General features: G+C 41.6%; 1 protein-coding gene across 3 annotated transcripts in view; it reads left to right on the forward strand.

Annotated features, from left to right (window-relative positions):
* Positions 1–2,729: 2,729 nt before the first annotated feature.
* Positions 2,730–15,296, forward strand: part of PRKCQ (protein kinase C theta) — a gene marked incomplete at both ends in the record, with an annotated part of 68,820 nt that continues 56,253 nt past the window's right edge. For 2 of the 3 annotated variants that reach the window (XM_080717132.1, XM_080717133.1), the window contains 6 exons: positions 2,730–2,847; positions 7,513–7,712; positions 9,257–9,317; positions 13,212–13,374; positions 14,534–14,565; positions 14,664–14,749. In XM_080717132.1, the coding sequence (XP_080573258.1) occupies positions 2,730–2,847; positions 7,513–7,712; positions 9,257–9,317; positions 13,212–13,374; positions 14,534–14,565; positions 14,664–14,749 (660 nt within the window). Of the gene's footprint in view, positions 2,848–7,512; positions 7,713–9,256; positions 9,322–13,110; positions 13,375–14,533; positions 14,566–14,663; positions 14,750–15,296 lie in introns of all 3 variants that reach the window. The other variant, XM_080717131.1, reaches the window with a different exon arrangement.

The following is a 15,296-nucleotide window of genomic DNA, read 5'->3' on the forward strand; positions in this document are numbered from 1 at the left end:
GAAACCTCTGTGGATGGAGAGCAGAGGTGAGACTGATGGGAACTTAGAGTCCACCAAAGACAGGTTGGCAAGCCAGTCCTGAGGCATGCTATTTCAGTATGCTATTTCAGCACTTATATTCTTGTATACAAGGAACTCTCCTTTCTATTTTAGCACCCAGTGGAATCTCCCCTCTCCCTCTCATCAGCTCTGAGCCCCCGCAAGGCAGCCTACACAGATATTTTATGTTAATTCCATCCTTGTGTGTGCTTATTACACATCTTCTTGGCTCTTGACAGATATATCCACATACATGCCAATTCTGTCTTCTAAACGTGAAAACTCATGTCAGATCATGTCGCCATAGATAGAGCTTTAGAAAGAGAGACAGTAACTCAGCCATCAGACAGATCAGTGCACTGGGCGAACTGTCTAAAGGCTATGGGTGAGAAAATAGTGTGGGTGAGCCAGGTGATATGCAGTGAATTTGAGTCTGTGTTGCCAGTTAAATAAGAAATCGTTGAGATCTAAGCAAGAGCTTTGGGAAAAGAGAGGGTTTTTCTGCACCTCCTGCCACACTGTGATAAAAACCCTGGTAACCCTAGAGGTTTCCATCTATTTCTGAGAAGGATGAGCGTTGCTGCCCAATTAGGAACCCAACTTGGAAATAGTGGAGTGATAAGTCTCCAAAGGTCAGAGCAGTTGTAACTCAGGCTTTATGAGTCTGCAGTGTGGCTCAGAAGGGGAAGAGTGAAGTCTAAACAGAAGGCGGGCCAGGTGTGGTGGCACACACCTATCATCCCAGTACTTGGAAGCTTGAGACTGGAGGATCACAGGTTCAAGACCAGTCTTAACAACACAGTGAGACTCTCCACAACCTAGTGAGACCCTGTTTCAAAAAATAAATAAATAAAAAGAGCTGTGATGTAGCTCAGAGGTAGAATGCCGCCAAGACTCAAATCAGAATGAGTTACTTACCCTTATTTGTATTAAGAAATCTTTGACAGTCCATACATGGTTTATACTTCTGTAAGCAAAGAGAATTCTTCAGGATTTTCCCCCGCTCTGGAGAAATAGAGATAAATCTGGAAGACCTGACTGGCTCAGAGAAGAAGAGGATCTCAAAAAAGCTCTCTCCTTGAACTTTCATCTGACAGCCTAACACATGCCTAAGAATTCTAACTCCAGAGGGCAGAGGGGGCCCCCGACAGACAAAGCCAGAAGTCATCTAGCTGGTGTTCAACAGGGAGGGGGTGCACAGAAAATGTTTCAGCGACGAAGAATATCTGACAAATCATAGCTACACAGCCATCTCTGAACTCTGTGGGAAATTAAGACTTCATTAATTTCTCTGAAATTAATAGCACCTGTCAGGAGCCCCCAATTTGACTCTCTGTAGATTCAAAAATTATCCAAAGAACATCAGCATTCCAGAGCAATGGAGAACCCTTGAGACTTAGATTAGCTACTACAGGCCCAAGGTTTCCAGTGTGTTACTGATTTTTGCCTCTGTTTCTATTATTCCAAATAGTTTTCTTTCTTCAAACAAAAGTAGGAGAGAGAGAGAGAGAGAGAGAGAGAGAGAGAGAGAGAGAGAGAGAGAGAGAGAGAGAGAGAGAGAGAGAGAGAGAGAGAGAAGAGAAGAGAAGAGAAGAGAAGAGAAGAGAAGAGAAGAGAAGAGAAGAGAAGAGAAGAAGAGGAGAGGAGGGGAGGGGAGGGGAGGGGAGGGGAGGGGAGGGGAGGGGAGGGGAGGGGAGAGAATATGAATGCTCTGTCTTCAATAGCTTTAGCTTACTTAAGAAAATTTAAGAAAATGTGTGAGGCCAGAAAGACTCAAGAGAGAGGAGAGGAAGCAAAAAAATAAATTTTTTCCTAAATACCAAATGGTAGTTTTAGATTAATGGTAACTTGTAGAAAAGCAGGTTAAAAAAAAGTAAAAGTGTTAAGATGAACTGTCAGGGCAAAAGAATATGGGACAGGAGACGAAGAATCCAATTAGATTCCTGGAACCTATCACCAACACTCTGGTAATTTTAACCCAAGTCTCTAGGAAAACACAATTATTACTGCAAATTTTTTTTTGCATTTGTAAAGTACTTTGTTTATCCTTTGACAATAAGGCACTCTTTTACAGTGGTCAATAGTTTAAGTGGTACTTAATGTTGTTTGAAGGCTTATTCCATGTGTGTATGTATGACTGAAGAAAGCAGACCTTTCTGAAAATATTCAGAGTAAATAAGGATCAGCTGTTAAATGCCTAGAGCCAATTCCACTACACACATAAATAGACCGTGTAATAATTTTGCGGTGTCATATTTAGTGTGACCAAAATAGACTTGCTCTTTATAAATTGGTTTTCTGATTGCTGTGTGTGTGCCCTGTTTCTTGGGCATCTACTTGAATAGCAGAAGAAACAAAATGTTGGAAAGCTTTCTCCTCACTCTGGAACTATTAACCATAAGTCCATTAGACTGAGAGGAATTCACTCTTTCATTCATTCTCACTAAGGAGGTTGGGTGCAGAGTGGTCGAGAGTGCCTCTGCCTACGTCAAGTCGGTGTGTGGTTTGGAGTGAGTCCAGGAGTGTACTTTGCAGAAGGGGAGACAAAAGCATTTGTGCAAATGGCTGGTTGACCCAGTTGAGCCTCTGGCTGTCGGTGAAAGAAACTGGAGTTGGGGCAACCAAAATAATAACATCTTTTAGCACCCAAACGGGATTTGTCTTCTGTCCTCTTCCACCAGGGAGCAGCCATGTCCCCATTTCTTCGAATTGGTTTGTCCAACTTTGATGGTGGATCCTGCCAGACTTGTCAAGGTGACGCTGTGAATCCTTACTGTGCCGTGCTGGTCAAAGAGTATGTGGAATCAGGTAAGACCGAGCGCGGGTTCGAGGTGGGAGAGGTGGCGGTAGCTCTGGCTGCAAAGTAAGGCTTGGCAGGAGCTTCAAGGTCATTGTTGCCAAGCAAAGCCAAGGGCTTCCACAAGAACACCCCAAGAACACCCACTGGAGATGAACTCTGAACCAGGACCTTGTGACTCTCTGGTGATTCAAGTTCACTACTTCGCTTTTTTCATATAAAGAATAAAAGAAATTTGGGTGTTGGAAACTGTTGAGGTGTTGATGAGAAAGAACCCATTGAGCCAAAGTGAAATATGTACAACCTATATTGATAAACTGCTTGCTTTAAATGGTGGTAGGTCAGTTAAGACTGTCTAATCTTAATTGATCTTGGATCAACTGTAGCCTTCTTACTGCTTTCCTTAGCTAACAAAAATTAGGAGGAATCTACAATTAGCCATCAGAATTCAAATTTGAGTAATTTGCACTTGACTAAGATCCTTTCTGAATAAAAGAATAATTATGTTCTGTCAAATGTGAATGTTTATAGGCAGTTCCTGGTGGTGTAAAAAAGATGTTAGCTACCCAAGTTTTCTTTGGTGGGATTAGAATGTTGTTAAAGCGGTCCTATAGTGTAGGGGATCTCTCCTGGCCACTTGACCCCCGCTTCTTCATTTTAAGATTCTTGTGGACCAGTCATGGTGGTGCATGCCTTTAATCCCAGCACTGGGGAGGCTGAGACAGGAGGATCACAGGTTTCAGGCCAGTCTCCGCAGCATAGCAAGACCCTGTTTTGAAATAAAAAATAAAAGGGGTTGAGGGTAAAACTCAGACATAGAATGCTCCTGAGTTCAATCCTTAGAACATCAATTACCAAAAAAATAAATTTAAAAAATTGAAAAATTGTGGACTTTCCAAAGGAAAGGCAAGATAAGATGATCTTATTCTAAGACCATCCCAGCCTCACTATATTTTCCTGTTTCCCTATATCCAGACATTTTGTGGAAGAAGAGAAATTCAAAGAGAATTACTTTGCAATAATTATAGAGGTTATCACAATTGATTTACACACACACATGTACACCTACACACACACACACACACACACACACACACACACACGTGTGTTTATGGAGAGTCTAAATGAGATACCTGGAGCTAGAATAGAGAGAGAACCAAGCAAATCAGAAGAGTCCAGAAAGAGGACCTTCCCCATACAGCTTCCGTCCTAACAGGAAGACAGGCAACAAGCTAAAGTGCAATGTGGTAAATAATGATTAAGCCAGGTGTGGGGCGCACACTTGTAATTCCAGTACTTGGGAGGCTGAGACTGGAGGATCCGGGTTTGTGGCCAGCCTCAGCTACTTGGTGAGGCCGTCCACAACTTAATGAGACCTTGTTTCAAAATAAAGAATAAAAAAATAGGGCCAGGAGTGTAGCTCAGAAGTAGAATGCCCATGGGTTCAATTCCCACCACCACCAAAAATAATTAATTAGTTAATTGAATTAAATAAGTGCTGCAAAGAAAATTAAGTACAGTAAAGGGAAGAGAGGAGAACAGGGGACAGATTGGCATATGTTATTTTATGGAGGGCAGTCCTAAAGAGGCCCCATGGGGTGGCATTTGCAGATGTCAAGAACCTCTGGCTGGACGCTTTCAGCTCAGAATTCCGGGGTTCTAAACCCTCCTCTGCTGCTCCCCCACCCAACCAAAGGCATTTTCCCTCTGGCTCCCTTCATCCTCCAAGTCACAGAGAGAACTTCAAAGCACAGGAGACTGTCTGCATGGTCTTGATTTCCCTTTCTACCCAGAGTTCTCTCCTGTTTAAAGTGAGAATGCCACTTGCTTCTAACCTAAAACCTTTCAAATGTCACAGACATCTTTGAAGTGCAAAACGTCTGAGTTTTTCAAAGCTGCTTTGGACTTAATGGGTCTCCCCAGATCCAGTCCTTTGTAACTTCAGGTCTTACTGACATTCACCTCCTGGGAGTCTCTTTATATTCCCCCACCCCACTTCTTTTGGCTTCGCCTTTGAATTTGGTCTAATCAGCCTTATGGATCAAAAAAAACTTGCTAGAAAAGAAGAAAACTCTTTGGGTTTTTTTATTATCATTATTTTGTTTTGTTTTAGTTTGTTTTTTTGTTTTTTTTTTCTTGGGGGTTTAGGGAGCTGCCCCAAAAGGTTAGCCTGTAGAGTTTGAACATTTGAAATTTGGTTCTTGTTTTGGTTGTGTCTGAAGAGAAATTACTCTGAGTACACCTCCTTCAAGTATACCTCCTACAGAAGTTAAACACCTTTGGATCTCTGGGACCTGAGGTTGCATCTTTCATGATGGGTCAAGGAACAGGGACAAACAGGCCACAGGCTGCGAGTCTGTAAGTCTTTGAAAATGGTAACACTCAACTGTGTATAGATTAGGCCCCTGGGTTTCGGTTCTCTTTTGAGGATGTTACAAACCTAGTGGATAGAAATGTAAAAAAAGAAAGAAAGAAAGAAAGAAAGAAAGAAAGAAAGAAAGAAAGAAAGAAAGAAAGAAAGAATTTGCCCTTGGAATTTTGCCCTTCCTCCTGGCATGGCGAGTCATTATAACTGAAAGGAATTCTTTAATGGGGAAACTTCAAGTTCATGCAAGTAAAATGTTACTGTGTTCATTAATATCACGGTTAGCTTCTAAAAAGCCCAAACTATAGTTAAATTTGTAATCAAGCCATAAAACTCTTCCCTTTCATATTTCTTCCCCAACAGTGTCCTGGCTTATCCTTCTCTTGGCCAAGTTTACATAAAAGTTGAAGTTTCAACTCATTTGACTCCTTGTATATCTCTCAAAATAAATATTAATTTAACACCTGCTAAAGGCCTGTTCCACTCAGCCTCGTGCATTGTAGAGAGGGGACCCTCGAGAGCTGGACTGTTTTATGTCCCGGCCTTGAGTGGATTTTTTTCCCTTTTGTTTTATCAACCCCTCGGAATTGCTACATCTGCCACTTTATGGGGCAGAAACAAAGAGAAACAAACATGCAAATACCTGTATTTCTATCCCCCCGCTGCTCTTCCAGCATCCTTTGGCCAGGAAGTGGAGCCATGGAGGAAGGACAGGACAAAACGACTCAGTCCACTAGGAAACACTTTCCCAGCATCCTTGCGGCTTTGGCGGGGGTTTCCTGTACAGAGTTGTCCTGGCCATAGCTCCTGTCCCTACCCATGACCAGGTTCCTCGCCTGCCTTGTCCATAGTCACCTTTACTGGCCACCACTTCTCTGAGTTACCTGTCATGTTTTATTTAGGATGCATGGTGAATGTGAAATACATCTTCACTCAAGAGTTAGAGACGGACCCATGACACACGCCAGCAATCCCAGGGACTTGGGAGGCTGAGGCAGAAGGATCATGTGTTTGCGGCCAGCCTTGAGCAACTTAGGGAGACCCTCTCTCCAAATAAAAAGTAGAGCCAGGCACATTGGTGCATATCTGTAACCCCAGTACTTGAGAGGCTGAGAGAGGAGGATCGCAGGTTCAAGGCCAGCCTTAGCATCTTAGGGAGATCCTCAACAACTTAATGAGACTATGTTTCAGCATAAAAAGGGGGGCTGGGAGTAGAGCTCAAAGGTAGAATGCTCCTGGTTCAATCCCCAGTACCAAGAAATAAATAAAATAAAATAGGGCTAAGGGTCTAACTAATAATAGAACACCTCTGGATTCAATCCTCAGTTATCCTCCCCCAAACACACACACACACACACACACACACACACACACACACACACATACACACATACATACACACAAATTAGAGAAGGAAATAATGGTTCACTCACTCTGTTTTAAAGGTTATTTATTGCCTCTTAATGTATATATCATATGGAAAAGTTTAAATATCCTTTTAAAAGCATATTCATTATAAACTTAAATTATGGCACAGTTTCTTTCAGATAAACGTAGCAGTTTTAGATTGACCATTTTTTTTTACCAGATGTCAGGGAAATTAATGGGCCATATAACCAAGCCTTTATAGGTTAATAAAGGAAGATCTCAAAAGCTTTAAACGTGTTTTATTTAAGTTTATTTTCATCTGGATGTAGTGGCACACTTGAGAGACTGAGACAGAAGTATCTCAGGTTCAAGGCCAGCCTCACAATTTAGTGAAACCCTTTGTGACTTAGTAATATCCTATTTCAAAATAAAATAGGGCTGGGGGTATAGATCAGAGGTAGAATGCCTCTGAGTTCTATCACAGTACCACAATAAGAAAGAAGAGAGAAAGAGAAAGAAAGAAAGAAAGAAAGAAAGAAAGAAAGAAAGAAAGAGAGAAAGGAGTAGAAGAAAAAGATAAAAGACAGACAGAAAGAAAGACAGACAGACAGAAAGAAAGAAAGAAAGAAAGAAAGAAAGAAAGAAAGAAAGAAAGAAAGAAAGAGAGAGAGAGAAAAAGAGAGAGAGAAAGAGAGAGAGAAAGAAAGAAAATTTATTTATTATCCACCTTGGGCTTGTGTGACTCTGTGCATTACCTTGTATCTAGACCATGGGACTGTCTCCTTCTGTCCTAGACTGTTTTGCTTACATTTTATTTTTTGGCTTCACAACAGAATGATATATCTTTGGGAACAGAGGGCCGAGATGCCACTGTTCAGGTGAATTAAGTAATTCCCCAGAACTGGCCAAAGCAGTAATGAGAACATTATCTTTCCGTTTCTAGAAAATGGGCAGATGTACATCCAGAAAAAGCCAACCATGTACCCGCCTTGGGACAGCACTTTCGACGCCCACATCAATAAGGGGAGAGTGATGCAGATCATCGTAAAGGGCAAGAATGTGGACCTCATATCTGAAACAACAGTAGAGCTCTACTCGCTGGCCGAGAGGTGCAGGAAGAACAACGGGAAGACAGAAATATGGGTAAATGCCAGAGCCGTGAGCTCTATTAAAGTGTAAACATCAGGATGCTAGCTGATGGCTAGCTCAGAATTTCTCTGCCATCTTAAAGGCAGGAGGATTACATTGGCTTTGGGTCAGCGGACTCTCTACCACCACTAACTCATTGCTGATTTAATAAGAACCACGATCATTTATTAAGAACAATAAGAAGGTATTGACATATTCAGAGCACTTTGATGAACAGACTTTGGGTCTGGGTCAGCAGACTCTCTACCACCGCTTACTCATTGGTGATTTAATAAGGACCACGATCACTTACTAAGGACAACAGGAAGGTGTTGGCATATTCAGAGCACTTTGACATCTATGTGAGATGAAGAAGGGAGGGACGTTAGGCCATGAAAGACTGGCAAAACTGGTTTGTAACTGTTAAGATATGCACAGAGGGTAAGCTTAGCAAATGCTATGGACACGTACGTCCCGACCACTCTGAACTTTATTATGTTGTGAGACTACAGTGCACCAATAAAAGTATATGTATTTTTAAAAGATAAGCATGGAAATATCACAAATTCCCCTTAATTGGGAAACCTGTTACTTGTCAAAATATACGAATATGAGCGGGGAGAACAAAGACTCATTTCGTGTTTGGTCTTCTTTATCCACACTTTGCCGGTCCCTGGGAACTGTTTTTCAGCCTTAATGAATTCACTTAGTTGACTCTGTGAAAGTAAAGTGCTAAGAAGACTGTCATCCACCATTCGCGTGAGCACCCCAAGTGTTTGCAAAGCGCAAATATTTTTAAAACGTTAAAGGTAAAATATGAAAGCATGAAAATTCTAATGAGGATCTGCTGGAACAGAAAATGGAATAAAATAGATCATTAAAAACTGCTTTCACACAGTCTGAAATCCAGAAAATGCTTTTTATTGTTTACACCAAAGGAGAAAAATCTCACTTTTCTGCTTTTTGCTTCTTATAACTTAGATTTTAAAAATTCACTCAAAAGATTTTCAAGTTACAGATTTCAAGTAGAAAGGACAGTAACCCTAAAACCACATTTTTTTTTATATCAGTTTTGTATTTTTAACCTCGTGGGGGGGAAAAAACAGTACTTTTTAGGAAAGTATGTATTTTAGTTTTTGTCACTAAAGTGATCTTAAAAGACAAATACATGCCAACATTCCCCAGGGGAGCCTTTTTGGTATCTAGCATGCTTTTGTTGTGATTAAGATGCCAGTCTGCCTTCTTCCAGCTCTTCAGATGACAGGCATCTCGGAACAAGAGAATCAAGTAGAATCTGGTTTAGAGTTTAGTTTCTTCTATATGTAATGCTCATTGTCCAAGTAGATTCATGAATTGCTGAGGTGCTGTAGCGAGGGGAAGGCTGTCAACACTGGTGCTGCGCTACTCGGGTGATAACCGGTAGGAATGATCTGAAAAAGAGCAAGGCTTGTTCCTATGATGGAAACCTCCAGCCATCCCCAAAGCAGCCGCTCATGACGCCATTGAGCTCCGGGCTGGCCTCACCTTCTCACTGATGTTTCTCTGTCTCTCTCAACCAGTTGGAGCTCAAGCCTCAAGGACGGATGCTCATGAATGCGAGATACTTCCTGGAAATGAGTGGCAAGTGGCATTTCTGCTTCCTTTTTGTGGGTGAGGAGGGCGTGGCCTTCTGTTCAAATGCAACATATTTTACTTTTGCAAGGATCCAAAAAGGAAAAAAATGAAAAGAAATTAGGAGAAAAGGGAAGGGCACGGACACGGACATTTTATTAAAATTTCCAGTGGTGCTCAGGCATCAACTGAAAATATCTGAGCCAGTTGAACCTAGAATATACAAAAAATAAATATAAACATATCATGAAAATATAAGTAAAAAACATTTACATTTGGCATTTATTTTTAAATTCTGTGAATTCATATGCCTGGTGTTCTTATAGTATTTATTTATTCATTTTGTGGTACTGAGGATTGAACCCAGGACCCAGGGGCATTCTATCTCTGAGCTACACCCCCAGCCCTATTTTATTTCTTTTGTTTTGAAACAAGGTCTCACTAAGTTACAGTGGGCCTCACAAAATTGCTAGCTAAGGTTGCCTTGAGCCTTGTGATCCCCTGTCTCAGCCTCCCAAGTACTGGGATTACAAGAGTGTGCCACCACGCCTAGTTCTGTTTTTATTTTAGCTTCAAAATTTAATGTAATTACAGAAAGCTCTCTTTATGTGATCTTATATGCACACATATTATCTCTATATAATGGTGTTCTGCCTCAAACTATCATACTACAAAATAAGAAATCAAGGCTGGGCGTGATGGCGCACACTTGTAATCCCAGCATTCGGGAGGCTGAGACAGGAGGATCAAGGTTCACGGACAGCCTCAGCTAGTTAGTGAGGTCCTTTGCAACTCAGATCCTGTTTCATAATAAAGAATAAAAAAAATAGGACTGGGAGTGTAGCTCAGAAGTAGAATGCCCCTGGGTTCCATCCCTAGTACTACAAAAAAAAAAAAGGAAAACGACTCAATATTATTTTTATAAAACAAGAGGTAAAGTGCTAACACTTAGTCATCTCACATCCTTTTAAGAACAAGGGAAGGTAAGAAACTGTGTTACTAGAGGACTTGGGGTCCATGTCACACACAGACTTCTGTCACAAGTTAAATTACTAGCACTGCGTGATTGGTGCCTGTGACAGCCTATCAGTGCCGTTTAAATAAACCAAATTCTACCACTTACAAAATCGTACTCGCAGAATGACTATGTGAAGTGATCAATGGTAAATTCATGTTCTTTTTTTCCTAAATTTTTTCCTGCTGAAATGGCTGTCTCCAGGATCATGACTCTCCCTGTATCTTAGCCCGTGGTTCCTTTGACAGTCAAGGGCCACTCCCTTTTGGCTTTCCTGATGTGACAGTATTCAACTTTTCCCCTTCAGCCTTCAGCTGCCTCTTCTTGGTCTCCTTAGCAATTCCTTTCTGAGCTTCTAAAAGCTATGAGTCTACACGGCTCTGTGTCTATTCCACACTGCCACACACAGCTAGCCGTCCCATGTGACCAGGTCTCTCTAAGTTGACCATAGCCACCCAGGGTTAGGAAGAGCATCCCAGATTTCTTAAGAACATTCAGGATAGCAGCTTACCCAGAGCTGCTCAGGAAGCATGTCTGTCTTTATTGGCTGAAAATAAATAAGAGATTAGAATAAATGAAATTATAGCCAGGCATTGCGGGAATATGCTTACAACCCCAGAATTTGGGAGGCTAAGACGGGAAGATCACAGGTTCAAGACCAGCCTCAACAACATAGAGAACCCCTTGCACCTCCCTTGTCTAATATTCTGTTTTCAACCCAACCACTAACAGGACTGGGAAAATCGATAACTTCACAGGGGCATTTACCTTAAGTACAGCTCCAGATCTCTAAGCCTCTGTCATGCCTAACCAGAATATAAATTTATTTATTTATTTATTTATTTATTTATTTATTGCAATACTAGGGATTGAACTGAGGGGCATTCTACCTCCAAACTACACCCCCAGCCCTATTTTTTATTCTTTATTTTGAAACAAGGTCTCACTAAGTTACAGAGGGCCTCACTAAGGAGCTGAGGCTGGCCAAGAACCTATCTCAGTCTCCCAAGTACTGGGATTGCAAGCATACTATCAGCTAATTCTCTCTATTTTTTTTTCCGGTGGTACTGGGGTTCCTGGAAGCCCTTCTACCTCTGAGCTACACTCCCAGACACCTATTTTTAATATTTTTATTTGGAAACAGGGTCTCTTAAGCCAGTGAGGCTGGCTTCGAACCTGCGCGATCCTCCTGTCTCCGCCTCCCAAGGGTGGGGATTACAAGCGTGCGCCACCACGCCCGGCATTAATTCTCTCTGTTTTTGAAATACATTAAGCCCTTCATCCTCACTAAATTTCAAATTTTTGTACGTATATAAGAAATAGTGATCCCAGAATCTAAGCTATTACAGACTCATGATTTTAAGCATCGTAATCACTAACTTTACTATCCTTATTTTAGTGATGATATTTTGTCTTTTTTTTTTTTACTGTTTACCTATGCGGTATTTCCATTCCTGTCTTATCATTTTGTGTTCTCCTGAGATTGACGTAGGGCATCATAGGTATTTTCAGAATTCTCCTACCTTAGATTTTTTTCAGCCTTTTGGGCATCTGGGCATCTGACTAGCGACTACCCAAAGCACCATCGCCAGCATCCAGGAGCTTAGGATGGACCGGGTACATGTGAATTTGATGACTTGATGCAGATGCCTAGAAAGACCCAGAAATACCTAGACATTTTTAAAATTTGCAATGAGCCATTACTTTTCTGCTCCTTTACACACTGGCCAATAGAGACTGGTACATCTGATCAGTGTGGACATCAGGAACCAAAATGGGAACCACTTCCCAAAGTTCTTTTGCCCTTACTCAAAAGACTACGCCAGGCGTGGTGGTGCACACTTGTAATCCTCATCCTTGGGAGGCTGAAACAGAAGGACTGCACAGTTTCGAAGCCAGCCTCAGCTACTTAGTGAGGCTCTCAGCAATTTAGTGAGACCCTGTTTCCAAATAAAATATTTTTAAAAAATAGGTCTGGGAGTATAGTCTGGAGGTAGAAAGCCTCTGGGTTCCACCCCAAGTACCACCAAAAAAAAAAAAAAAAAAAAAAAAAAAACCAGGTCTAAAGTGTTCTGTCACCTTAGAAATTCTGCTCCAAGTTCTATCGGTCACCACGTTTTCCCTCTAGAATTATAGACAGAGACAGACTTGAAAGTTCTGATTTCGGGGGGTAGGGAGGGGTGTTTATTTTGTTGTGGGTTTTTTTTTTTTTTTTTTTGGTGGCACTGGGGATGGAACCAACTTTTCTACCTCCAGGCTACACTCCCAGACCTATTTTATATCTTTTATTTGGAAACAGGGTCTCATAAGCCAGCGCGGCTGGCTTCGAACCAGCGCGATCCTCCTGTCTCTGCCTCCCAAGTGCGGGGATTACAAGCGTGCGCCACCACGCCCGGCTGATTTCTGGTTTTAAAAAGTGAAAAAGGAGCCAGGTGTGGTGGCGCACGCTTGTAATCCCCGCACTTGGGAGGCAGAGACAGGAGGATCACACAGGTTCAAAGCCAGTCTCGCTGGCTTAAGAGACCCTTTTCCCAAATAAAAATATGAAAATAGGTCTGGGAGTGTAGCCCAGAGCTAGAAGGGCTTCCAGGAACCCCAGTATCAACAAAAAAAAAAAAGTGAAAAAGGATGTTTGAGCACAGAGGGCAATGAAGGATAGAACCAACCCCTCAATCTCTTTTCATTTTTCCAGTACCAAACCCTATAATAATTCTATATTATAGAAATAAGGAAGGAAGCCTAGTATTTTACCCACCTTAGTAAGTACCTGGACTCTTCTTAGCATAGAGGCACCATACTTGATCCTTTCTCACCTGCTTCGTCTTCTCCCCACCCACCTGTGACTGCCATCTTGCAGAATTTCACTCTCCCCTATTCTCTCTCTACAGATACAAGGGACATGAATGAATTTGAGGCCGAAGGCTTCTTTGCTTTGCATCACCGCCGGGGAGCCATCAAACAGGCCAAAGTCCACCATGTCAAGTGCCACGAGTTCACCGCCACCTTCTTCCCACAACCCACCTTCTGCTCTGTCTGCCATGAATTTGTCTGGTACAGTAACTTGCCATTTTACTCCAAGCTTGGGGTAGTGCATTTTGTCACGACCTCTTAATCGACCACATGTGTCAAACTGCGCCATGGGGGAGTGTGCGGGAGCACGTACCACGTGAGAGTTGTCAAAGGCCTCACCTGCACCCACAGGGGTGAAAAGGTGTCATTCCCCATGAGATAATGGCGCTGCTGTAGACCCAGGTCCACCAAGGCAAAAGACCCTAAGGGCTTCTGTTTCTGACTAAATGGAAGGCTGTTGGAGGAACGAGGGAAGGACCAGAAGAAAGTGGTATTTTCATTGTAAGCACAGTTTTACAGTTTTCCAGGCAAAACTCCCACTTCAACAGCCCAACTGCTCGAACACTACTATTTGCAACAGGCAGCACTTTTCCTATCGTAACAAATGGTCTAAATGTTTATGAGGCTCGTGGGTGTCTTAACCGCCTCAGAGATCAGTTTAAGCCTCAGTAACCACATAGCAAGGCTACGGTAGAGTGGAGACCTGACTCCTGGCTCTGTTCTCAGCATCTGTGCCTATTAAAAGATGCTCTTCCCTTTGGGCTGCTGCAGAATCTGTTGATGCACAAGGCCCACTTAACTGGGGTATCTGAAGGTCAAACAGATTCTAGTGGGTTTTCATTAGGCTGTTTTTCTCTATCTCCTTAAACTTCCTTTCTAATAATGAACATTACTCAGGAGTGTATCTCAGTGTTGAGCTTTGTTGGTTGCGTGTATTCTCAGACACTCAAAAAGAGGAAATAAAATGAGTTACAGATGTCTTTGTTCATCTACATATGAACAAAGATAATGAAAGACAATGGATGAGTGAGACAATAAATTAAGTGAGATAATGATTTTTTAAGTGTAGGACATGGAAATTTGCTGCTAGGCTTCTGCAGTGCATGTTGGCCAAGCACTGTAATTTCCATGTTTGTGTAGAAGATATAAAAATAAAAAGGAAATGAACGGCTTGTCATTCATTTAATCATCAAAGTTTTAAGAAAGTAGCTCAACATTTAAAACCACTCTTGGAAAATACTATACCAGGGCTACTAAGCAGAGAAAATGTTCTATGCCCTTGAGAAGTCACCTCTAAAATGTTTTTGGTGCTGATGTTGATGTGAGCATCCGCTTAAGCCAGTCGTGTGCTTTATTACAGGGGTTTGAACAAGCAGGGATACCAATGTCGACGTAAGTAAGAAGGATTTCTGTTGGATTGTTGCTGTTCTTTTTTATTGAATTGCTTCTTAACTTCTGAAAATTCTTCAACTGCAATTATTTCTTTTCAGAATGTAATGCAGCCATTCACAAGAAGTGTATTGATAAAGTTATAGCTAAGTGCACAGGGTCTGCAATCAATAGCCGAGAAACCATGGTATGTACGTGTAGAGACTCTTTGTCTGAAAGAATGATTTATTCTGACACTAACTTTTATAGCCCACTAATTCTTTTAGTAATTCCCGAATTTATATCCTTATGCTTACCAATGATGTGGTGTGTGTGTGTGTGTGTGTGTGTGTGTGTGTGTGTGTGTGTGTGTGTGTGTTATAGGTGATTGAACCCCGGGGCATTCTCCCTCCCAGCTACAGCCCAAGATCTATTTTTACTTTTTATTTGGAAACTGAATCTCACTAAGTTTTTGAGAGTCTCACTGAGTTACTGAGGCTGGCTTTGAACCTGCAATTCTCCTGTTTCAGCCTCTCAAGTCCTGGGATTCCAAGCGTGCACCACCATGTCCAGCTATTAATGACCTTTTATAGAAATGTTTCTCTCTTCACCAGTGATTTTTGTTAACTTACAGAAACTAGGAGAACAATAAGAAACACACAGTGAGGAAAAAGTTTCTAGAAAAAATTTTAACAATTTAGAAAAATAATTTTTTTTTAATTTCTAAATTTTAAAATTTAGAAAAATTAAAATAA

Source organism: Muscardinus avellanarius (assembly GCF_963383645.1).
Source record: "Muscardinus avellanarius genome assembly, chromosome: 20".
Taxonomy (NCBI): Eukaryota; Metazoa; Chordata; class Mammalia; order Rodentia; family Gliridae; genus Muscardinus; species Muscardinus avellanarius.